This window comes from Thermothelomyces heterothallicus, assembly GCF_042370625.1.
Source record: "Thermothelomyces heterothallicus CBS 202.75 unplaced genomic scaffold P884_scaffold_4, whole genome shotgun sequence".
Classification (NCBI taxonomy): Eukaryota; Fungi; Ascomycota; class Sordariomycetes; order Sordariales; family Chaetomiaceae; genus Thermothelomyces; species Thermothelomyces heterothallicus.
In genome coordinates, this window is record NW_027192565.1 from 1,075,330 (window position 1) to 1,099,427 (window position 24,098).

Genomic DNA, 24,098 nt, shown 5'->3' on the forward strand with positions numbered 1-24,098 from the left:
CTCTCAATTAGTCGCGTCTCACGCCACTTTGTAACGCGTCTAAAGCGCACCGCAACGACGAGGTACGTGTATTGTATGTACGTTTACAGCTACACATACCTCGCACCCCTGCGAAACCACTCCAACAACGACGCGGCAGCAAATTCCTGTGGAATGGCGATGAAGACAACAACAACAACAACAACGGCGGCGGCGGCGACGACGACATAAATGACTGCGTGATATTAACGACATGGTAATCGGGCGCCATGAAGAGCTGGAGGGAATTGGGAGAGGTTCCAGACTCGGACGACGACAGCTTCGATGACACGGATCTGCTTGACGAGAACCTCAACTCCGACTGGCAGCCGCAATCCAAAGACGGATACAACGGCGAGGGCACGCGAGTGGAGGAGAACCACGCCGGACCAGTCAAAGATGCGGATGTTTGGAGCGTGCCGAGCTCTCCGCCAGAGCAGGCTTTGCCCTACCACTCCACCAATTCGGCACAGGCATCGCAGACCTTGACCCAGTTCCCTTGGGCTGCCGAACCGTCGCCGAATACAGCTGGACAGACGAGTCCTTCAACCCCCACGGAGTCCAGCCTCGAAAAACCCTCATCCATACCCAGGAACCCGGCCGCCTCAAACCTCCCGTCGGACGTGTTCCGAGAGGATGAGATTTCCAAGAGCTACGTTCGAGTCACAAGCCCCGCCCCGAGCTCCTCCTCCATTTCAAGCCTTCTTTCCAGAACTCCTACGCCGCCGCAGTCTCCTTCCTTGCCCCAAACCCACCTAAGCCCGCCTCCGGCTCGCCTCAGTGCCCCGACCAACGCATCGCCGCTGGCCGATATTGTGGACTCGGAACAATTATCAACGCAGACCGCTGTCCGGTTAGAGCGCTCGCTGCGTCCCCGAAAGCCGATACAGCAGCATCCTTACCTTCTCGAAAGCGTGCAGTATACAGCTTTCATGAAGTCACATGGCATCAAGCCCGTCCGGGTTATCCAGGAATCTCGGCCATTACGGAGTGGTGCCGAAGACGAAGACTCTCAAGACACAGATTTCCAAGCTGAGGAAAGCCAGGAAACAAGTGCGGACGGTCTGGGTGGCCTGGATGCAAGCGGCCCAGTTCTCTTTGACGATGATGAGGATGAGCTGGCACTCACTCCTTCACTCCCGAAAACATCCCCCCATGGCCAACAGCTTCGAACTAGTAGCCAGCCGACCAACCCCGACCAAACCGATGCTACGAGCCTCTCCGATGAGGAGTTTCCGCCTTTAGAACGGCTTCACCCGGTGTCTGCAAAGGAGAGACAGCGGTTGTTGAAACGGCAGCGTTCTCAGCTACTGTCTTCTACTCGAAGGAAGAGGCCGAGGTTCGTGCCAGATTCTTCGTCTCAAGAGTCTCCGCGACGCCCAAGATTTATCCCTCCCCCGCCAATAGACATATGGGACTTGTCCTCCTCCCCCCGTGTACCGCAGGTACCAGAAGAGCAACCACAGGAACCTGGCGCTTCCCCGAAACGACCAGCAGAAAGACGCCCGAGCCCGCCGAGTGCCCCTATTCCGAGCCCGCTCTACACCGCTGCCGTCTCAGAGGACGAGGCAGCAGATCCCCCGGTTCTAATCACCGAGGATTCCCAAAGCGACCCCGACGATGTGGACCTGCCTGGTTCTACAGCCAGCTCCGGTAGTGATTCGGAGGTCGTCCGCCAGAACAGCCGCCGGATTCGCGGGGTCTTGCCAGCGTCTTGGCTCCGATTGGACCAACAGCAGAGCAAGCCTGCTGCCCGTAACGTCAAGAGAAGGACTCCCGAGCCCTCGCCGGATCGAACTGTGAGGCGAGGTTTGGCGTTGCCTCGCCAGGGCTCGCCTAAACCTCCAGGCGGAGCGTCATTGATGGTGTTTGATGAATCGGAAGAGTCCGAGAACGAACTGCCTCGGAGACCAACTGAATCAGCAGATGATCCGGCCCGAGTGGCGCTGGCGGCCGTCGTTATCGACGAAGATGACGGCGCATCCGTGATTGAAGAAGATACCATTGATTGGATGCTTCCTGGGAGGAAAAGGTCTTACTCACGCACTATTTCCGGGAGAGCGAAAAGGCAGAAGCGGAGCGGAACCCAATCTGTTTTCCATGGCCGCCCCAATGTGCCCTCTAGGCAGCCCAAGATAACCCAAGTTCTCCCGCGGGCAAAGCATGGCGTCAACTCAACATCCGCAAATAGAAAATTGACTCACCGGCAGCACCAGAAAGGCGGTACATCTGTAGCGAGTCGCAATATCAGCAAGAGGGCGGCCTCACCACCGCTCCTGAGTATCCTGGACGTTGTCGAACCCGACGCGCCAAGGTTTGTCAGGCTTGCCGCGCGTGCTGTCAGGAGGAAGTCAAATCTGGGCAAGGCCAGTCCATCCAACAAGGTTATCAGCCTAGCATCACGGAATGACAACGTCGATGCGCTCTCAGTTCTTCGGGATTGGAAATCGGGAAAGACTAAACCAAAGATTCCCGCCCCGCTGCGGATACCAGTGAGCAAGCCAAAGAGGCGACCAGCGCTGCGAGAGATATCTTCAAACACCATGTCACGCCCCCGAGGTCCTCGACCTCACAAGTTAATTCGTCAGAGTAATCTCGACTCTTTCGTCATCGCAGACGAAGGCCCGCAAGAAGGCCAGCCTCCCGAGCGGCCTTTAGCCTCGGCCATCTCACCACGAAGGCCTTTACAAGGCCGCCACCTCAATTTCCACCCGGCACAGCTCGAGGAAGAGGAAGCCGAGGAGAGGCCCCGTCAGCTCATCGCCCGGAAGCGGACCTTGGATGCCCTCTACAGGAGACGCCGGAGAACGTTTGGTGCGTCAACCGACGATGGGCTGGACCAGATCCTGGATGTGAACTTTACACTCCAAGAACCTGCGGCTGAAGGACAAGGCGACGAGGGTGACATTGAACCTGGTGCCAGACAATCCCCGACCCCGACGGAAGGGAGGGCAAGGGCCGGCAGACGGAGATTCCGAAAGACGTGCCCCCCCCAACGCGTGGATTTGGACGCTCCTCAGTATACTCGGGCAAATGACCCATTACCGCCAGACTTCTCCGACTTTGAGCCCCGGGAATGCCTTCCTCAAGACCGAAATCAGGCCCAGGACAAGCTCAGGGGGCTCGGGCCGTATGGAACGCATTACACGCACCACTTCGAAGTCTTTCCGCTCGACATGGGGGTCTTCTTCCACGAAAGCACTGTCATTGGACGCGGATTGGTGCGAGATGCGGTCGACCTCGGACTCTCCGACCGGATTCGTCATCAAAGGCCCCTGATGTCCTTTTCCTTGGACGGGCGAGACCTCAGATGGAGCCGCTGGGACGATAACACGTCGTCGGAGCTGGGTATATTGGTCGATTGGATAGCCGAGCAACTTGCCCCCAACGCAGCCGCGAACGCTGGTTTCAGCCAAAAGACAATCGAAGCTGCCGAGTTTGTATTGGGGTACGTACTTCGCTCACTGAGTGTCTCGGACGAACACGAAGAGAAAGCGTTCGTGTCGAGGTGGCTGGAGGTGCTGTCGAGTTTTATCGGCCGGTTTGAGTCGAGCGATTGGAACACGGGATCAGAGGAGACGAAAACGACGCAGCTCGAGGTCGCTATCCGTTTCTGTCTCGCGACTTCAGCGGTGCGTTCAATAAGCCAGGCGTCAAACGCCGACCCCGTTCAATCCACGAAGCTCGACGGCTTGCTCAAGCAGTCTGCATCAGCGACCATCAAGCGACTTTTGGAATGTGGAACCAAGGAATTACGGGATCTATACGGTGACCTGCAGCGTCCGAGTCCCAGAGAGCGAGGTATACGCTCGCACCACCTCTTGGCCAACTGCTGGGTGGTCATGATGAGGGTGCTGGAAAGCGCTGCCATTCCGAGGAGCTCCTTCTGGGACGTCACCCAGTCAGTCATGCTTAGCGGAGGGGTAATCTCGAGCTCAGATTGCCAGCTGTTTGAGCGGCTTTGGCAAGACATGTTCACGCTACTGCCGCTGACCGAGGTCGATGACTCCGGGCTAGTCGTTCCAGGAATGAGACACACCGCTCCCATGGAAGGATGGACGCTCCCTCAGCAGCTCCTAAAACGCGTCTTCCAGCTATACCAGACGAATCCCCGCCAGCCTCCCGGCTTCAACGACTACTGTCGAGCCCTCGTGGCCCGCTGCCACCTTCTAGTCCAGCAATGGGGCTGGCGCAAATGCACGGGCATCATTGGAACCATCTTTGACTTCTTTGGGTCGCAGAATCTCGAGCACCTGAGGAACGAGGAGGTATACAAGTCTCCTCGGTTTCTGGAAGAGCTCGACGGCAGTCCGTCTCTCGACATCGAGCCCGAGGATCGGTGCTTTCACATCTTCATCAAGCTCCTTGCCCTGACGATCCAGCGCCTCAAGGAGCTCAATCGTCCTAACGATATCAGGAACCTCGTGACCAGGACGCTTCCGAACCACAACCGACAATACCTCAAAGAAAACATGATTCATCACCGCGATTTAGCCGCGCTGAGGAATCACCACGACCTCCTATGTACGCTGTTCTGGGTATCGCCGCCAGAACTGCGGCGGGAAGTCCACGAGATAGAAGATTTGATCGTCCCCGGCAGCGCTCACAAGGAGGCATGTCTGATCAGTGTTAGGGCATGGAATCAGCTTGCCCGGTTTGTGATAGCCAAGGACGAGGGCGGTGATGCGTTCAGGCCGCTTGCCATGTGGCGAAACAACATCTTCAACCAGGTCCTCGACCAATACCTGTCAGCCGCCTCGGACATCGAGCAGCAGTTTCGAGCTCTATCGAGCGAGATGCCGGGCATCAGCAAGGATGTACGGGACGACATGGTGGCCAAAAACAAGGCGACGGCGCTGGATGTGCTGCACCATTCGGTCAAGGCGTCCCTGGACGTCCTGCAGCGCGCCCCGACGTTGGGTGCAGCTTTGTACGGGCTCAACACGGGTGAGTCGGCCTCTGCCCGCTATGTGAGGGGCGAATGCTAATTTTCGGCAGGTCAACTACAAAAAGTCTTCACCAGCCTTGATTACCAGTCTCCGGGATTCGACTGGGGCATTCTCCGTGTAGCACTTGACACGATCGAGCATCTCTTGGGCAGGATAGACCAGGCTTCCGAGGAGCAATTCTCGAGCGAGTTTGACGACAACCTCGATGCCCCCTTTCTTGAGGATGCCGTGCTGGTATGTTCCGTTCCCCATATCTTAGAATCATTCTGAAGAAGAACAAGCTAATACCCTCAAAGCTGGTGAATGAACACTTGACGAAAGACTTCTTCTGGATGGCTCGCACAACCCTCGCTCTCTCGCAGGAGAGCTCTGCAAGGCGGCATAACCAGCAAGTTGCCTGCGCTGAGAAGACGGTTACCTTGGCCGCAAGAATTGCCGCCAGATTCGTCAAAAGCAGGGTGACGGTTCGTTAACTCCCCCCCCCCCTTTTCCTCTTCCCGGGCCGGCCCGCGGGGGCTTGTGTTCACGACAACGTCTCTAACCTTGCTAGCACTTACTGTCCTTCTTTTCGACCGGGAAGTACGGCCTGTTCCCCGACCTCCCCCACAACATGACGACGCCGGACAGGAGATACCTCCCTCTTTTCCTCGCGGTCCTTGTGAAAAATCATGTTTTTGATCTCAAGGACCTTGGGATCAACATGCTGGGCATGTGGATGCTCGCGATTGTGAAACCCCTAAGGTATCTGAGATACGAGAACTACCTTGCCGAGGTTCTTCAACATCGCGACTTGCCGTTCCTGGAGCGAGCGACGGTCGCGGTTGGCATTCCTCCGGACTACAACTCGAATGCCGACTTCTTCGCTTGCGCGATCCACCACATGCGGAAGTCACTGCGCGAGTGTGGGTCGGTGCGAGCGAAACAGCTCCGTGAGGAGTTCAGGAAGACTTTACAGTTGGTCATGCAGAAGATGAAGGAGGACCTGGCACTCCTACGGTCTCATGGCAGCGAGCACGGGCCGTACATCGAGTTTGTGAGACAGGTGGTCTCGCTGATCAAGTCGCACGGTGTCAACATCTGCGCGGTCGACCCTTTCTTCATGCAACCGAGCGCCGACTACTCCCCGTCTCTCCAGGACCCGCAGCTTCACACGGCCGGCATTGTCGCGTACGGCGTCAAACTGAGCGAGGGAGACACGACTGCGACCCAGCCGCTTTTCCACTATCTCTTCAACAACTTCAAGGTTTCTCTCGGCAACGACAAGCTGGAGCAGGAGTGCAAGATCCTAAGCAGGGCAATGAGGAACGGCCATGTTACTTCGTTCATGCTGCAGTGCATGATACCGGCCATCATACAAGCGTCGACGCAAGCCCCGGATTGCTGGGCGCTATTGGAGGTTTACGCAGTTGCTTTCCAAAACATGCTCGAATCGAGCTGGTCCGTCCCGAAGGAGCTCGGGCACGAGGACATGGAACATGTGTTGGGGATCGTGACTAGCATTCTGGCGTGGTTCCAGAACCTGGGATGCACCGCGTCACCGTCGCTCCAACAGCTGCACGTCATGGCGCTCCTGGCGACCCTCGCCAACACCCTGCAGCCGAGCGTTGCATCGTACCTGTTCAACAAAGCCGAAGGTGGCACTCTGGTCACGCAACTCCAGGAGGCTGTTGACAGGCTCGCAGCGCTCTTCTCGGAGCTGGGGTCACACCTCGGGGACGTCCTTTCTCGAGCCAGCGGAAATGACGTCCCGCAGCCGGAGATCGGTCTCTCGGCGGTGCTCGGTGCGTTGCCGCCAGTACCACCACAACAACAACAACAACAACCCACGTCCGGTGGCGCCGGGAACCCGCGGGTGGAGATGTTTGCGAATACCATCATCTCTGATGTGCGGCAGAACTGGGTGGTCACGGCGGACCGCGTGATGGTACGGATGGCTTCCCCGGGGAGGATGGGGACCACCCCGGGCGGGCCGCCTCTGCCGAGCCAGGCCGCCGTAAGTAGCAGCGCTGCGGCTTCGCTTCGTGGAGCGTGCTATGGGCCGTGGGAGACGAGAGCGGTTCTGGAGAGGCTGCGTGCAGCGGTAGGGGGGTGGATGCTACGGTCGTCCCGGGACGGAGGACGAGGAGAGGGGAAACTGAAGAGGGGGAAGGAAATGGTCGACCTCGACCTGCTGTTCTAAAAAAAAAAAAAAAAAAAAAAAAAAGTTGTTTTGGTTCATGATGATGAAGGAGGCATGGGTATAGAGGAACAGACGACGAGCAATGGCATGTGAAGACAACAGACGTTTTTGCTTCGGGTTGTGTGTGTGTGTGTGTGTTGATAAAGTGTGTTGTGTTGTCCTTGTAGGAGAACACTAGAGGACGGTATCAAAAGTAAAAGAATGTCTCAGCCAACCCTAACCCAAATCTACGACTACCTTGGGACTGCTGCTGTGGAAGTGCTGGCCGGACCCACAGAACGACGAAAGCCAAGGCTCGGCTGCCGGCGGCCAAAAAATGTTTTTTGGGGACTTTTTGAGAGGCGCTCACGGAGCGACAAGTTGACAACAGCGCTGCATTTGCAACTCCGATCGGGGCGTAGCAGCCTTCACCCTTCACCAGCGTGACGCTCGACAGCAACATTCACTAAGCCGGAAGGTCTCAAAGTTGCACGGCCGAGCCATTGGACGACGGGAGAAGGCTCAAACGTTTTTTTTTCCTTCCAAAAATTTCTTTGGGAAACCGCATGTGGGCGCCAACCCCCGAAGCGCGCGATCCTGATGCCTACGGCCGCTGGGGCTCGGGCCCTGCTGTCGGCGCAGACTCCCTCTAGAGCACGCCGACTGCCCCGCGTCGCCGCCATCACCCCGGCTGCCGCCCGCAGCGCCCTCGGCACCCTCCCCCATCATCGCTGTGCGCCCTGCCGCCCGAGCGAGCCCGCGGTGGCTGGCCGCGGTTTCCACACATCGTCCTCGCTCCACGCCGCCCGCCCCGACGAACCCCCACCTCCTCCTCCTCCTCCTCCTCCATCATCGGCCGATTCGAACAAGGACAATGGCGCTCCTCTGCCGGGGAACGGTCAGCCGGCCGAGGCGCCCGCGCAATCCGAGGCCGACCCCGCTGCCGCCGATGCCGACGCCAACGCCAACGCCAACGCCAACGCCAAACGCGAGAAGCTGAAGAGCGCCGGCTACGGCTCCGCCCGCGCCCGCGCCAACCGTAACAACCGCGTCGAGGAGCCCCCCGCCCTCGAGCTGCCCCGCTGGTTCGAGCTCAACCAGATCTCGCTGTACGAACGACGGCCCATCGGTGTTGCGGGCACGCTGCTGCCCCGGCTGGGAGAGGGCGACCGGGAACAGATGCTGACGCTCATGGAGACGCTGCTGGACAAGGCGGCCTTGTCGGACGAGGAGGTCGAGTCGCTCAAGGACAGGCTGCGTCGCTTTGCGAACAGGCAGGACCGGGACGATCTGATTCTCACCTCGCTGAAGACGCGGGCTCGACGCATCCACCAGGGAGCCTTCTGGCAAGCCCTGCTCCTCCTCTACCATCCCCTGGCCGAACCTGCCCACGTCGAGAGGCTGCGCCAGCATCATGCGGCAAGCATCGATCGGCGCCAGCTGTGGTGGCCCCTACCCGACTCCCTCATGTCGGACGAGCTGAAGCGCTGGCTCTCCAATCTCCGGTCCGACGCCGGGCCCGGCCGCGGCTTTCACCTGAGCCCGCTGGCCAAGCGGCCCGATTCCGAGTATCCCATCTGTATGGAGCTTCTCGCCGCCGTGGACTCGCAGCTGGCCATGCCGCCCACCCCCAGCCGCCAAGACGCGCGCCGGCCCCCCATCGTGCTGTCCATGCTCAAGGGCAAGGGGCCAACTCTCGCCGAGTCCGTCGTCAACGACATCGCCACCGACCTCCAGGCCGACGTCATCCACCTGAACGCCCACCACATCGCGCGCATCGTGGGGAGACACGTCGGCCAAAACCCCTATTCGGCCCGCGGCGCCCTCTCCATGCTCGGCTACGCCGCCGCCGAGATGAATGGCAGGCTCGCGGCGCGGCCCAGCCCCGACGCGGACCAGCTCGGTGTCGTCGCCGTCGAGCTGCCCTCCCGGCTGCGCTCGTTCCTGTCCCCGAGGGAGAGCACGGCCCAGGGCCTGTTCGACGGCCGCTGGGAGGATATGAAGGTCAACGCCGCGCTCGAGGCCATCGTTGCCGCCGTCGACCGCGAGCGGGAACGCGCCCGGCTCTCCGCGGCGGCGGCCGCCGCTCTCGACAAGGGCGGATCGGCGGACGCGGACGCGAACGCGAAACTGCCGTCGGCCCGGAAGCTCATCATACATCTGCATGACTACGTCGAGCTCAGCTCGCTGTATCCCTCCATCATCCACAAGCTCCGCGCCATCGCGGACCGGATGTGGAGGGCGGGGCGCGGAGTCGTCCTCGTGGGTTCCTCGTCCGGCGACATGGACAGGTCGCTGCAGTGGCGGGACCAGGTCATCGAGCTCGGCCGGGACGGCGCCCACGTCATCCCGTTTCACGCCGACTCGGTCAAGGATTACTCGCTCTTCGAGGACTGGGACAACGTCCTGGAGAACCTCTTCAATATCAAGGAGATGCTCCGCGCCGTGGTCGGAGACCAGGTCCCCATCACTTTCATCACCGAGTTCATGGACGCCAGCGGGACCATATTGTCCGAGGAGAGCCACAAAACCATCTTCAAGTTGCTGGCCAGCCACGTTTACGACGCCCAATGGGTGCAGCGTGTTGTCTCTCTGATGGGCGGCGGCCGGACGGGGTCCCGCGAGGGCTATGGCGTGCTTACGCTCAACTACGCCCTCAAGTTCATGCTTGACCGCAACAAGCAGTGGGAGCAGATCAACCCCAGCGTTCGGCCCCCTTACTACTCCCCGCTTCACACCCCGCGGAGCGGATCCTCCTCCTCCTCCTCCTTCCCCTACTCCTCTTCCTCCGCAGACGACCCGGCCGCCTTCAGCAACCTCTCCGGCGCGGCGGCATCCAAAGAGTACAACAACGACGAGAAGAAGCTCCTCTCCGGCCTCATCAACGCCAAGGACATCCACACCACCTTTGACCAGATCATCGTCCCGCAGGAGACCAAGGAGTCCCTCATGGGCCTCACCACCCTCTCCCTCGTCCGGCCGGAGGCCTTCTCCTACGGCGTGCTCAAGACGGAACACATCTCGGGCTGCCTCCTCTACGGCCCGCCGGGGACCGGCAAGACGCTCCTGGCCAAGGCGGTCGCCAAGGAGTCGGGCGCCAACATGCTCGAGGTCTCGGCGGCCGACATCAACGATAAGTGGGTCGGGCAGAGCGAGAAGAACGTGCAGGCGCTCTTCTCGCTGGCCCGCAAGCTGGCGCCGTGCGTCATCTTCCTGGACGAGGCCGACGCGCTGCTGGCCGCGCGCCGCTCCGGCCCCGCCCGCGCCGCCTACCGCGAGACCATCACGCAGTTCCTGCGCGAGTGGGACGGCCTGACGGGGTCGCGCGCCTTCATCATGGTCGCCACCAACCGGCCCTTCGACCTCGACGAGGCCGTCCTCCGCCGCCTGCCCCGCAAGATCCTCGTCGACCTGCCCCTGGCCCCCGAGCGCGAGGCCATCCTGCGCGTCGTCCTGCGCGACGAGGTCCTCGCGCCCGACGTCGACCTCGCCCGCCTCGCCGCCGAGACGGAGCTCTACTCGGGCTCCGACCTCAAGAACCTCTGCGTCTCGGCCGCCATGGAGGCCGTCCGCGAGGAGGTGCGCGCCAAGGAGGCCTGGACCGGCGAGGGCGAGTACCGCTTCCCCGACCGCCGCGTCCTCACCCGCGCCCACTTCGACAAGGGCCTGCGCGAGATCAGCGCCAGCATCAGCGGCGACATGCAGACCCTCAAGGCCATCCGCAAGTTCGACGAGCAGTACGGCGACGCCGGCCGCAAGAGGCGCGTCCGCAAGGGCCTCGGCTTCGACGTCGTCCCCGACGACGGCAAGGGCCTCACCGGGGAGGCCAGGGTCAGGCAGGTCGAGGCTGCTTGAGAAAGAGGGAGGGAGAGGGAGAGAGAAAGAGGGAGAGAGAAAGATACCTCCCTTCCTCCTACCGAACAAACAAACACTCTCGCACAGAGAGACACAGACAGACAGACAGACACAGAAGCACAATCATCAAACACAATCATCAAATACACGGGCCCTTTTTTTTTTCCTTTCTTCCTTTTTAGATGGGGCCGGAAGAAGAGGTGGGGATGATGGCATTGGAGGAAGGCGAATGGCGTTGGACGAAATGTTATCACCAGTGCAAACTGAACGTGGCATATCCGAAGGCCCGGCCGACGGTTTGGCCCTTGTATATCCATGACATGTTTCGTGTATGTATGTACACGTAATGTACACTTAACTTGGTCCAAGTCGCACCAGATTACAGAGCAGTATTTTTTGGGGTGTGTGTGTGTGTGTGTGTGTGTGTGTGAACGACGAGGTAATGGTATAGAAGCAGCTCTCGTGGCTTCCTTGCTGTATTCAAACCCGTTTCCTACCATTCGCTCTCCCCACCCCAAAGTCATGGGGTTAATGGTATCGCTGATGTATCGGCAACACTTCAAATACCGTGCCTGTATATGAAAATTGTGTCTTCTCGCAAATTTCCTTTACTTGGCCCCCTTCACTTCGCCCAGTGCCGAAACGTACAGTTCCAGGGCCGAGTTGATGGCCGTCAGCGTCGCCTCGAACAGGGCCAGGACCGAGTCCTTGCCGCCCTTGGGCGGCTGCCAGCGGAGCTTCTTGCGGGTCCGCTCGTAGTGCTCCTTGATCTCGCGCTTGCGCCTCTCCACGACCACCTGGCGGATCTGCTCGGCCTCGGCGGCGAGCGCGTCGATGCGGTCGGTCGACCGGCGCAGCGACTCGGCGTAGTAGGCCAGCTCCCGGGTGCGCGCGGGGTCGCCCGACAGGAAGGCGCTCCAGAACTGCTTGAGGAACTCGGTCGTGGTGGCGTTGGTCAGCACGCAGCGCTGCGCGATCTCGGGCGGGATGCCCATCGGCGACGCGTCCTCGTCGGCGGCGGCGGCGCCGCCCGCGCCGGAGCCGCCGAGCATCTCGGAGCGCTTCTTGCGCATGCCGTCGAGGATCTGGTTCTGCGCCTGCCTGCGCGCCGCCCGCGAGCCGACGTGCGCCGGCTTCTCGGTGTCCGGGTCGCTGTCGCTGTCGTCGTCGACGCCGATGGCCTTGCGGAGGTCGATGCCGCCGGAGCCGTCGTCGTCGAGCGTCTCGAGGTCGGCGTGGACCTCGAAGAGGACCTCGGACGGTACCTGCTTCTCGTAGATCTCGGCCTCCTCGGACTGGGCTTCCTGGTTGGAGAAGAACTTGTTCTGCTCCTTGACGTTGAGGATGATGCGGGCCGCCTCGGTGTCGCCGCGGAGATCGCGCAGCGTCAGCTGCTCGAAGGCGCGCGTGTCGTCCAGCAGCCCGTCCGGGGCGGACGGGTCCAGGTCGGAGGGCGCCACGTTGGCCATGATCTTCTCGCTCAGGCTGTTGAGCGTCTTGATGATGGGGATGTTGCCCCGCGGCCGCATCTCCACGTCCTTGCGGTTGCCGCCTTTGAACCCGCCCTGGTTCTCCTCGTTTGCCTCCAAGTCGATCATGTGGGGGACCTTTTGCGCGGCCGTGATCTTGCTCGCAAAGCCAAATGTGTTGTCTGCGTTGAGATACCTGTCAAAAATGGCATCGGCGTTATCGTTGTCCGTGATGCGCTCGCCGCGCAGCTTCTTGGACAGCTTGCTCAGGAAGAAGCGGGACCAGAACTCGGTCTCCGTCAGTTTCGGAACGTTCTCATTATAGATGCGTCTCACGAGCGGGTGCTGCTGCAGGATCATGGAAATCTGCTCCGACGTGATGCTGAGCTTGAACTGGCCGTCCTCGGTCCGCGGCTTGATGGTGGAGAGCACGTTGTAGGCGCCCTTCTTCTGGTTCAGCTCGATGGCATGGGCACGCAAGAGGCCGGCACGACTGGACCAGAACCGGGCATTGAACGCAGCTTCTGAGATGGATTCGGGCTTCAGAGCGAGGGCGTCCCTGTAGGTCTGAGCGAGCACCTCGTTCTTCTTGAGGAGAGACTGCTGCAGTTCCGTGTCTGCCTGGAGCGCGTCGTCATCGAACCACTTTGGCGGCGCCGGCCTAGCATTTACGGTGCTGGCAAAGGACATTGCTGCCGAAGCCCCCCCGCCGTCCTCCCCATTGGCCCCGTTCTGCGCGGCGCCGGCGGGCTTCGGCACGTTGGGGTCGTTCTCGCGGGCAGCAGCCAGCAGCTGAGACAGAAGATCCCTGATACTATTTGCCTCCGCTCGCGCGTCGGTTGGTGACGTGAAATGGAAGAGGAACTGGGACGGGGCGGCACCTTCGCCCGCGCCCGGCCTCGGCTTTTCAACGACCTTCAGGATGACCTTTGGTGCGCCATCTGGTGTCTGCTGCAGGTTCATGATATTGTCCAGCGCCAGGGACACAGTGGGCGGTCCCGTGGCCGGCATCGGCGTCCAGATCAGGGCGCTGCGGTCATCGGTCAGAGTGAGGATGCCCTCCTTCTTCTTGTACGTGGTCCGGCCACGCGGGAGAGCCATGTTGGCGGCGAGGCCCCGCGATGCAGGGCCCCAGAAAACACCACAGCTACTTGGTACTTGTGACGCCGTTCGTCTGTTCGTATGTATCTCTTCCCGCTGCACCCTCGATCGGCTTCGGCTTGGACAGCCGTCAACGGGTGTTGCGGCGTGGCAGCGGCACGGTGCTTCAAACCTCTGACTCGCGCTTTTTTTTTCTTTTTTTCAAACTAAGTAGTCATCCGCTGCCGGTGGGAATCCAGGGAGCCTTATGCCTTTTCGGCTTTTTTTTTCGGCCTTGCTGAACTTGCTCAACTTCTCAAGTTGGTGATGTTACTTGCAGCCGAGGCAGTTGACGAGAGCGGTTGGCGGGCCAAGTCGCTAAATCGTAACGGTCCATGCGCCGTGCTCCGCTAGGTCTCATTCCACCCTTGTTTTCTGGTGCATGTTCTCCGGACTGCGTACCTAAGCTACTAACTAGTTGGTTGAGTCACGATGGCCTAAAAGTATATGTGAGGCATGTAATTCGTACTCTGTAGCGGCGTTCTTCGTAGGTGCACTATGGAGCACCTTTCGCACCTCGTCACCAGAATCGGACCAAACAGAATGCCGAGAGCGAGTTCACGCGCTGTTCGATTGCCCTGATTGCCCTGGATCTGGCAAATTTACCCAAATCAGGATGGTGAGGCAGTTGGTTGATAACCTCTCTGCGGGCGGATAATGGGACCAGCGGATGCTGCACCTATGTATGTTTTTAGGAGGTATGCAATGTATGTGCCTCGTCAGGCGCAGCTGATAAATGGCTGCGGCTTGACCTCGAGTCAGGGAGATCTCTGCGTACCTCGACTGAAAATTAAATGAATCAAACCACTGCAACGCTGAAAAAGACAAGCTCTCTTGGCTTGGACCAGATTATTGCTGGCTTGCTGGGGGGGAGATGGGGCGAAAACGGGGCGCGGAAGTTGGAAGGTGGCGGTGCGCTTCGCGATTCCAAAAGATCCTGGAACAGCGAAGGCGCACAACTCGGCCTCAGAGGCTGCTTCCGTCCAGCCGTACAGTGGCTTGGCAGCTACCGAGCGGGAAGCAATCAAGTGCCGCACGGCGCCCTGTGGTTGGTTGCATCACTTGCATGGGCCCTCTTGTAGGGGTGGGGCGGCTCCCCAGTCACTTGCTGGTCGAAAATTGCCGTCATCGTCTCCGGCCGGCTCAGCGCCTTTTTTAGCAGACCAGCCTTGGTTTCTCTCCCGGTTACTCCAAGCCAAAATCCTCCCTTCCCAAAACATAAAAAAAAAGACTCAAGCAAGCTTCTTGGACGGGACACGCCAATGTCCCCAGTTCTGGCCTTTCGTCCTTTGACGATATAGTTCCGGTTTTGTCTACCACGTCACACGCGACCTATTCTGTCGCTCCTTGTCCCTGTTCTGTCTTGTTGTTTCAAGGGACTTGGGAGAGCAACTAGCCCGGATCTCGGTTTCCATTCCTTGCGACTGTTTTTTTCTCTTTTTTTTTTCCCCTCGCGAGTCGTCAAGGTCCCTCACTTCTCATATTCCCTCACCAACACAACCCGCACTACCTAATACCCGGCCGAGATGCTGCGCACCTCCATCCGGGCGCTACAGAGCGCCGCCTCGTCGTCGTCACGATGCTTCTCGACGGCCACCGTCTCGGCGCGCGCCAAGCTCAGGCCCACCGCCTCCCGCCGCCCGCTCGCCCTCGCCGCCCAAAAACGGTTCGAGAGCGCCCTCCACAACGCGCCCGAGCCGAATGACAACTTCCTCCAGGGCAACACGGCCAACTACATCGATGAGATGTACCTGCAGTGGAAGCAGGACCCCGAGAGCGTCCACGTGTCCTGGCAGGTCTACTTCAAGAACATGGAGAGCGGCGACATGCCCATCTCCCAGGCCTTTACCCCCCCGCCGTCCCTCGTGCCCAGCACCCAGGCCGTCGTCGGCCTCGCTGCTGGCGCCGGTGTCGGCATTGGCGAGGGTGCCGACATCACCAACCACCTCAAGGTCCAGCTGCTCGTGCGCGCGTACCAGGCCCGCGGCCACCACAAGTCCAAGATCGACCCCCTCGGCATCCGCAACGCTTCCAAGGGCTTCGGCAACATCCGGCCGAAAGAGCTCGAGCTCGACTACTACCAGTTCACCGAGAAAGATCTCGACACCGAGTACACGCTGGGCCCCGGCATCCTGCCGCGCTTCAGGCGCGAGGGCCGCGAGAAGATGACGCTCCGCGAGATCGTTGCCGCCTGCGAGAAGATCTACTGCGGCTCCTACGGCGTCGAGTTCATCCACATCCCCGACAGGGAGAAGTGCGACTGGCTGCGCGAGCGCATCGAGGTGCCCCAGCCCTTCAAGTACTCGATCGACGAGAAGCGCCGCATCCTCGACCGTCTTATTTGGAGCTCGAGCTTCGAGGCCTTCCTGTCCACAAAATACCCCAACGACAAGCGCTTCGGCCTCGAGGGCTGCGAGACGCTGGTGCCCGGCATGAAGGCGCTCATTGACCGCAGCGTCGACTACGGCATCAAGGACATTGTCATCGGCATGCCCCACCGCGGCCGTCTCAACGTGCTGAGCAACGTGGTCAGGAAGCCCAACGAGTCCATCTTCAGCGAGTTCGCCGGCACCAGCGGTGCCGAGGACGAGGGCTCTGGCGACGTCAAGTACCACCTGGGCATGAACTTTGAGCGGCCCACCCCCTCGGGCAAGCGCGTGCAGCTGTCCCTGGTCGCCAACCCGTCGCATCTCGAGGCCGAGGACCCCGTCGTCCTCGGCAAGGTCCGCGCCATCCAGCACTACAACAATGACGAGACCACCCACCGCAGTGCCATGGCCGTCCTGCTCCACGGCGATGCTGCCTTCGCCGCCCAGGGCGTCGTCTACGAGTGTCTCGGCTTCCACTCGCTCCCGGCCTTCTCGACCGGCGGCACGATCCACCTGGTCGTCAACAACCAGATCGGTTTCACCACGGATCCCCGCTTCGCCCGCTCGACCGCCTACTGCACGGATATCGCCAAGGCCATCGACGCCCCCGTCTTCCACGTTAACGCCGACGACGTCGAGGCTGTCAACTTCGTGTGCCAGTTGGCTGCCGACTGGCGTGCCGAGTTCAAGCAGGATGTCATCATCGACCTCGTCTGCTACCGGAAGCACGGCCACAACGAGACGGACCAGCCGTCCTTCACCCAGCCCCTCATGTACAAGCGCATCCAGGAGAAGGTCCCCCAGCTTGACATTTACGTCAACCAGCTCCTCAAGGAGGGTACCTTCACCAAGGAGGACATCGAGGAGCACAAGCAGTGGGTGTGGGGCATGCTCGAGGAGAGCTTCGCCAAGTCCAAGGACTACCAGCCCACCTCCAAGGAGTGGACCACCAGCGCCTGGAACGGCTTCAAGTCCCCCAAGGAGCTGGCAACCGAGATCCTCCCGCACACGCCTACCGGCGTCGACAGGAAGACGCTGGAGCACATCGGCGAGGTCATCGGCACCGCGCCCGAGGGCTTCAACCTCCACCGCAACCTGAAGCGCATCCTGGCCAACCGGACCAAGTCGGTCCTCGAGGGCAAGAACATCGACTGGTCGACGGCCGAGGCGCTGGCCTTCGGCACCATGGTGACCGAGGGCCGCCACGTCCGCGTCTCGGGCCAGGACGTCGAGCGTGGTACCTTCTCGCAGCGCCACGCCGTCTTCCACGACCAGGAGACCGAAGACACCTACACCCCGCTGCAGCACGTCAGCAAGGACCAGGGCAAGTTCGTCATCTCCAACTCGTCCCTCAGCGAGTACGGCGCTCTCGGCTTCGAGTACGGCTACTCCCTGACCGACCCCAACGGCTTCGTCATGTGGGAGGCCCAGTTTGGTGACTTTGCCAACAACGCCCAATGCATCATCGACCAGTTCATCGCTTCTGGCGAGCAGAAGTGGATGCAGCGCACCGGTCTGGTCATGTCTCTGCCGCACGGTTACGACGGCCAGGGCCCCGAGCACTCGTCGGGCCGCCTCGAGCGCTTCCTCCAGCTCTGCAACGAGGACCCTCGTGTCTTCCCCTCGGTCGAGAAGCTGCAGCGCCAGCACCAGGACTGCAACATCCAGGTCGCCTACCCGAGCACCCCCGCCAACCTCTTCCACATTCTCCGCCGCCAGATGAACCGCCAGTTCCGGAAGCGTAAGTCCATCTTCAACACCAACCCAACCCAACCCCCTTTCCCCCCCCCCCCCCCAAAACCGCCCTTCTTACTATTAGCTCCCTCTTCTTTTGCTCTCGCGTGTGGATACTAAGCCCGTTGTTTAGCGCTCATCCTCTTCTTTTCCAAGTCGCTGCTGCGTCACCCGCTCGCCCGGTCCAACATTGAGGAATTCACGGGCGACTCGCAGTTCCAGTGGGTCATCGCGGATCCTGCTCACGAGACGGGTGCCATCAAGCCGCACGACCAGATCGACCGCGTCATCATCTGCACCGGCCAGGTGTACGCCGCGCTGCACAAGTACCGCGCCGAGAAGCAGATTGACGACGTGGCCTTCACGCGTATCGAGCAGCTCCACCCCTTCCCGTGGGAGCTGCTGCGCGAGAACCTCGACATGTACCCCAACGCCAAGACCATCGTCTGGGCCCAGGAGGAGCCGCTCAATGCGGGCGCCTGGAGCTACACGCAGCCGCGCATTGAGACGCTGCTCAACCAGACCAAGCATCACCACCGCAAGCACGTCATGTACGCCGGCCGCAACCCCAGCGCGTCGGTCGCCACGGGTCTGAAGGCGTCGCACACCAAGGAGGAGCAAGATCTTCTGGAGATGGCCTTTTCCGTCACGCAGGACAAGCTCAAGGGCGAGTAAGCCCCGTCCTCGCGACCGGAGTAGAAGCAAGTCTGTTCGCCGTTGGTTGGAGAGAGAGAGTTCTTTCTCGTGTATAATCATTGATCGTCTTATGCTCGAGTTATAGATCATGGGTAGGGAGAATCATTACACTTTCTTTCCTTTTTTTTTTTTGCGCTCGTGGTCTGGGCTCTAGATTTAAGGGGATGTGTTTTCCGGGCCACGGTTGATCCGTCTAGCTAAGAGATGCTGCATCTTTATGTACCAAAAATCCAGAAACTGTTGAATGATAAAAGAGCGATGAGCTGCGTTTAAGGTAAGTAATGAAATCCGGTGGTTCTTGTGCAGCGCCAAAATGTGATTCGACAATATGCCTCCTTCCGTGCTACTACCAGTTCTAAGTCTCTCGACACCATGCCTAATGAAAGACCGCCGGTACGCCTTATTCTATTGTTTGTTTTTGTCCCTTTGATTGATTTGGGCTTATGCCAATCATGATATCCTAACCTGCCACGGCCGGACGACGCCATCGTCGCCGGTCGTGACGAGCATCTCCTCCTTGCCCTTGCACTCCGCCCCCGGATCGAACCGCTTGCACCATGTGATGTGGTTGATCTCGTACGGGCCGTGGGCTTTCGAGACGGTGCCCAAGACTTTCCAATTGCTCTTGGGCGCCGGGGTACCATTATTCCTGGCTCCTCCTCCTCTGGCAACGTCCTCCGAGGTAGTGGTCTCCTCCTCCTCCTCCGCCGCCTCCTGCTCCTCGGCGTACACCGCAATCACCCCGTCGTTCCCCGTGCTCGCCACCAACCCCGTCTCGGCGCTCCACGATACCGAGTAGACATCCCGCGTGTGCACCTTGGGCAGCACGGCCGTGCAGTCCCACTCCTCCCTGAGCGACCGGCGCATGGTGTTGGGCACGCCGCCGAAGCAGGACTTGAAGGGGTTCCCGTCTTGCTGCTCAGCAGCCTCCTCCTTCTCCTCCTCCTCCTCGTCGTCGTCCGCCCGCAGCGTCCACACCTTGATCAGGCCGTCCGCGGAGAAGGTCATCAGCCTGGGGAAGCGGCCGTCGGCCCTCTCCTTGCCCTCCCACTGCAGGCCCCAGACGGTGCCGTCGTGGCCCTCGAGCACGGCGACGCAGACCCACTCGCCGTCGGCGTCCTCCCTCCATATGCGGACCGTGTCGTCGTAGCTGGCGCTGGCGAGCACGTCGGCGCTGTAGTGGCGGCGGCGGACGCCTGCGCGGGCGTTGGGCAGGTGGGAGGGGGCCCAGGCGACCGCCTTGACGTCGCCGTCGTGCTCGTTCAGCACCGCCACCGTCTCCCACTCGTCTTCTTCCTCCTCGTCCTGCCCCGACACGTCCTCCCAGATCCACACCGATTTGTCCCGGCTCGACGTCGCCAGGTACTGCCCGCCGGGCGAGAAGGCGAGCGACTTGATCTCGTTCTCGTGGCCCTCCAGCACCAGGTTGAACTCCCACTCTTCCTTGTCCCCCTCCTCCTCCCCCTCCTCCTCCTCGTTGTTATCATCGTCCTCCCCGCGCAGCTTGATCTCCCTCTCCAGCCCGCCGCTGCCCCGCTCGGCGTCGTAGCTCCACAGGCCCGCGGTGGCGTCGAAGCTCCCCGTCACCAGGCCGAGCCGCTTGGGGGCCGCGCGGCCGCGGGGAGGCTGCCAGGCGACGGCGCGCACGGAGCGGGCGTGGCCGCCCGTCAGGGCGCTGTGCTTGGAGAAGGTGGCGAGCGAGAAGACGGTGACGGACTTTGCGTGCGCCGTGGCCAGCAGCGGCAGGGTCGGGTGCGGGACCGAGCACCAGGCGCGCTGGTAGAGGTCGGGCTGGAAGGGCGGGAGCGGGGTGATGTCGGCTCTGTTTCGTGCCATTTTTGTTGTTGTTGTCGTTGTTGTTGTTGTTGTTCCTGGTGTCGCAGTGGCTGCCGGTATCGTTGTAGTTGTAGTAGTAGTAATTGTTGTTGCTGTCGCCGCCGTCGCCGCTGCTGGCGCGGGTTGTGGTGGGGTACTACTTGACATCTTTGGGCCTTCCCCCGTATGATTGTTCCTCTCGTCTTTTTTCCAAAAGAAAAAAAAAAGGGAGAGGGAGGGAAAGGAAATCGTATGAGTCGTCTAACGGGATTAACTGGACATGGGGGAGGGGCAAGGACGACTCGTGGAGGCGGAGGCGGGGTCGAATTGACCGGGTCGGTCTTGATTTTTTCTAGTTCGGATCGCTATGTTTGTGTACTGCGGTGGTTGAATCTGTCGGATCTGTCACAGAATTAAGCCAACATCGAGAATCTGTGTACAGAGTAGGGCCGTAATATCGCGTGGCTCCCTATCGCGGGGCATTGGGAGAAGTTACGGCCGTCAACAAATGCCCCTCATACTAGTAGTAATTTTCCCCCCACTACTCCCACCCGCAGCGTACCACACACTCAGCTCCGATGCCGCTGCCCCACCATGATGGAAAGGGTTATATTTTACAAATGGTACTTGTGATGCAATTCACATTCCGTCGTCTTTCGAGTTGAGCATTCGGGTACAGTTGACAGGGATCTCAGTTAGACAGCCGAAAGTCCAATGTAGGTACTGTCCCCTCCGATAATGCTCTTATGCTTGCTCAACCTGCGGTAACCGCGACGTCCCAATCTGATTACAAGAAGCCAGAGAGAGAGAGAGAGAGAGAGAGAGAGAGAGAGAGAGAGAGAGAGAGAGAGAGAGAGAGCCAAACCAATGCGCCAGCTTCCTTTCATACCTAGAGAGAGTCCAATTTCAAACCCGATTCATCATGAACTTTAACCAAATACCCAGACGCCTCTCAATCTAAAATTGAAGAATAACAAGTAAATGATAAAACAAGAAGAAATGGTCCGCACAAATCATACCTGTCTAGAATCCGGTCAGCCCCCGCTCAAGCCAGCCCGTCGGAACTGCTCGAAGCCCGCGTCGTGGCCGGGACCGGCAGTGCCGGCGGCGTCCAGGCCCTCGTCCTCTTCCCTCATGCGCCGCTCCATCTCCAGCCGCCCGTCCTTGCCCCAGTAGCCGGCCTTCTCGTACCCCTTGACGCACCCTTCCGTGATCAGGACGTAGGGTGCCGGGGCGTCGAACATGGGCTCGGCCAGCACGCGCTCCATCTCCATCTTGAGGCCGCGCGCGCCAGTCTCGTTCTTGGCGGCGCGCTCGGCGATGGCGTACAGCGCGCGCCGCGTGAAGGCGAGCTTGCTGGGGTACGTCTCGAACAGGGCCGTGTACTGCGCCACCAGGCTGTTGCGCGGCTCCGTGAGGATGCGGTACAGCTCGTCGAGCGACAGCGGCGAGAGGGCGCAGATGTTGTGGAGGCGCCCGATGAGTTCGGGGATGAAACCGTACGCCTGCAGGTCCGCGGGCGTGGTCAGGTCCAGCGGGGTGAACCCGCCCGCCTCCCGCCCGCCGCTGCCGCGCGACGCCGGCTGGTGGGGCAGGTGCTGGTACATCTCGGGCGGGAGTATGTCCTTGCTGCCCGACAGCGAGGTGCCGCGTCCGCGGATATCGGAGCCGAAGCCGATCGACGGCTTGGCCACTCTCCGGAGCACCGTCTTGTCCAGCCCGACAAAGGCGCCGCAGAACACAAACAGAACGTTTGTAGTGTCGACGGTATACTGCTCGGCCTTACCGGTCGGAGGGGTCGACGGCGGGTTGGGCGGACCGTAGCCGCCGGCCGGGTGGTTCGTCGCTCGGGAGGATCGCTGCTCCTTGATGTTGATGGTGACCTTGGTGCCTTCGACAAGCTTCAGGAGAGCTTGCTGCACCCCTTCGCCCCCCACGTCTCTCCCGTTGACCGTCTCGCGCCGGGCAATCTTGTCAAACTCGTCTAGCACGACGATCCCGTGCTCGGCAGCCTTGACGTCGTAATTGGCCTCGATAAGCAATCGCTCGATGCACGACTCGACGTCCTGCCCAATGTATCCGGCTTGCGTAAATGAGTTGCAGTCGCTGATGGTGAAGGGCACGTTGAGCTTCTTGCTCAGGGTCCTGAAGCCGGGGTCAGAACGCGGTCGGGAAGGGGGAGCCGGTCCGGACCGGCGGACTCACTCGAGTATGTACGTCTTCCCGACGCCCGTCGGTCCGATCAGGAGCAGATTGCTCTTGTCGATCTTTACGCGATCCGGCGGGGACAAGTCTTCTGGGATGTAGAAGTCATCCGCAGACGGCTCGTACGGACTGTCTGGCATTTGGTGGGTACCTCGGACGGCCTCGTGATGGCCGAGGTATTCATCTTGATGAGCGACGTCACTATCATCAGCCTGCGGCCGGGGCGCCGAAGGAAATTCTTCAGCAGAACGATGCGAGGGCCACCGCCCACCTTCGACGGGATGCGTTCGAGTGCTGTTGTAGCCGGCGCGCTCGAAGGCCTCCTGTTCCTGGGCGTACTTCTGCCTCTGGAGCTTCTCCCTCAATCGCTGGTCCTGGAGCTCGTGGTGTTGCCGCCGTCGCAGCCCCTGGTAGTGGTTGAATATGACGGAGCATATCGTCTTCTTTGCGCGCTCCTGGCCCACAACGTAGTCGTCGACCCGCGCCTTCAGGTCCCGCGGGTAGAACTGCGGCACGCCAAAGGTGTGCTTGTTGAAGATGGGCCCGCGCCCTGTGTCCTGATTGGGGTCGTAGCTGCTGGTATAGCCCGAAGCAGAGTAATTGGACCGGCGCGGCGCCCAGAGGAGTATGTTCGATGTCGAGTACGCGGGACGCCGGAGCCGGGAGAACCAGAGGGTAGTAGCTGCGCTCGTCGGCGCTCGAGCCCACGCGAGGACCGACATCGTTCGCTATCGCTCGGCGGTCATGCTCGGGAGAGCACCGCTTCCGAGTACGGCGTTGGATCGGTCAGTACACTAAGCTCGGGGAGGAGCAGCAGAGGTTCGGCGGATCGTTCGTTTCGAAATCCAAAGGAAGGAACCGAGTGGGAAGCGGGGTGTAGTTGCGCCACATAGCGAGCGGTTCGGGCGCGCTGCGCTTCTGAGCGATGACACCAAGTGCAGTGCGGGGGATAATGCGCCGGGCTATCCGCTGCCCGCAGCTCCCCTGTAATCCGGACATACAGTGCGTACGGATTACAGTATGCCGAAGTTAGCTGGCTCCTACACCCCCACTTGCGGCCTCGCTCTTTCGGAAATTGTATAACTACTAGTTACGGAGTACATATAATCCGTACATACAGCACTGGACTGGGCCAGGTAACTAGGTAAGATAGCGCCCCACTGGCTTCTCGCCTCCGCAGCAGCGAGACAGAGACAAGGTCCCGGCTCTGGGCAGCCTCCACCTCCCAACATCTGCGATAAGGTGGTTCAGCACTGTGCAACCAACCCGATCCCCGAGGCCCAGCCCTAGCGCGGAGAGTGTTGGTCTGCCAACTTCAGGACGGCGCAGGGGGCGAAGCATCAGGTAACCACTAATTATAACCTGACATTTTTTTTATCGGCACTACTTTTAGGCATGGCGTGGAATTTCCCCTGGATGGATGGGAATTCTGGTCGATCTGGTTGTAACGGCCGGACCGCCCCATGATGTAATCTCGCGTCGACAGACCTTCAATAGCTCCCCAAGGTCTCCCAACGAGGGAGCTTAGCTACCCAGGTACTGCATAGCTCCCGTCCAAGTCCTCTCAACAGTGTGACCGTCAGTTTCATGTTTTCTTGCATCTGCCCCGCTTCCAGCCTCGAGCATATTCTTTCCACCAAAGATAAACACCGTGTTTTCTCTCTCCCTCTCTTCTTCCCATCGCGAATTC

At 60.4% G+C, this 24,098-nt stretch overlaps 6 protein-coding genes across 6 annotated transcripts; 3 read left to right on the forward strand and 3 right to left on the reverse strand.

The window, feature by feature from the left end:
• Positions 1 to 90: 90 nt before the first annotated feature.
• Positions 91 to 7,146, forward strand: P884DRAFT_238174 (Mus7/MMS22 family-domain-containing protein; the record flags this gene model as incomplete). Its single annotated transcript, XM_069440071.1, has 4 exons — positions 91 to 4,965; positions 5,017 to 5,201; positions 5,264 to 5,431; positions 5,518 to 7,146. The coding sequence occupies exons 1-4, from the start codon at positions 249 to 251 to the stop codon at positions 7,144 to 7,146; spliced, it is 6,699 nt and encodes a 2,232-aa protein (XP_069300163.1). The 5' UTR covers positions 91 to 248.
• Positions 7,147 to 7,546: 400 nt separating this feature from the next.
• P884DRAFT_218591 (uncharacterized protein) lies at positions 7,547 to 11,368 on the forward strand. Its single transcript, XM_069439382.1, has one exon. The coding sequence runs from the start codon at positions 7,726 to 7,728 to the stop codon at positions 10,978 to 10,980; it is 3,255 nt and encodes a 1,084-aa protein (XP_069300164.1). The 5' UTR covers positions 7,547 to 7,725; the 3' UTR covers positions 10,981 to 11,368.
• Positions 11,369 to 11,588: 220 nt separating this feature from the next.
• On the reverse strand, positions 11,589 to 13,550 carry P884DRAFT_297575 (uncharacterized protein; the record flags this gene model as incomplete). Its single annotated transcript, XM_069444527.1, has 1 exon — positions 11,589 to 13,550. The coding sequence occupies one exon, from the start codon at positions 13,548 to 13,550 to the stop codon at positions 11,589 to 11,591; it is 1,962 nt and encodes a 653-aa protein (XP_069300165.1).
• Positions 13,551 to 15,027: 1,477 nt separating this feature from the next.
• P884DRAFT_283156 (thiamine diphosphate-binding protein) lies at positions 15,028 to 18,367 on the forward strand (the record flags this gene model as incomplete). The annotated part of the gene is made up of 2 exons (XM_069443640.1): positions 15,028 to 17,699; positions 17,826 to 18,367. The coding sequence occupies exons 1-2, from the start codon at positions 15,116 to 15,118 to the stop codon at positions 18,365 to 18,367; spliced, it is 3,126 nt and encodes a 1,041-aa protein (XP_069300166.1). The 5' UTR covers positions 15,028 to 15,115.
• A 471-nt stretch (positions 18,368 to 18,838) lies between these two features.
• P884DRAFT_193405 (WD40-repeat-containing domain protein) lies at positions 18,839 to 20,224 on the reverse strand (the record flags this gene model as incomplete). Its single annotated transcript, XM_069437756.1, has 1 exon — positions 18,839 to 20,224. The coding sequence occupies one exon, from the start codon at positions 20,222 to 20,224 to the stop codon at positions 18,839 to 18,841; it is 1,386 nt and encodes a 461-aa protein (XP_069300167.1).
• A 1,013-nt stretch (positions 20,225 to 21,237) lies between these two features.
• On the reverse strand, positions 21,238 to 23,130 carry P884DRAFT_297578 (P-loop containing nucleoside triphosphate hydrolase protein; the record flags this gene model as incomplete). Its single annotated transcript, XM_069444528.1, has 2 exons — positions 21,238 to 22,348; positions 22,409 to 23,130. The coding sequence occupies 2 exons, from the start codon at positions 23,128 to 23,130 to the stop codon at positions 21,238 to 21,240; spliced, it is 1,833 nt and encodes a 610-aa protein (XP_069300168.1).
• Positions 23,131 to 24,098: the final 968 nt, after the last annotated feature.

Excerpts from the sequence above, each read along its gene's own strand:
- P884DRAFT_218591 (XM_069439382.1), top strand. The coding sequence starts at position 7,726 with ATGCCTACGGCCGCTGGGGCTCGGGCCCTGCTGTCGGCGCAGACTCCC.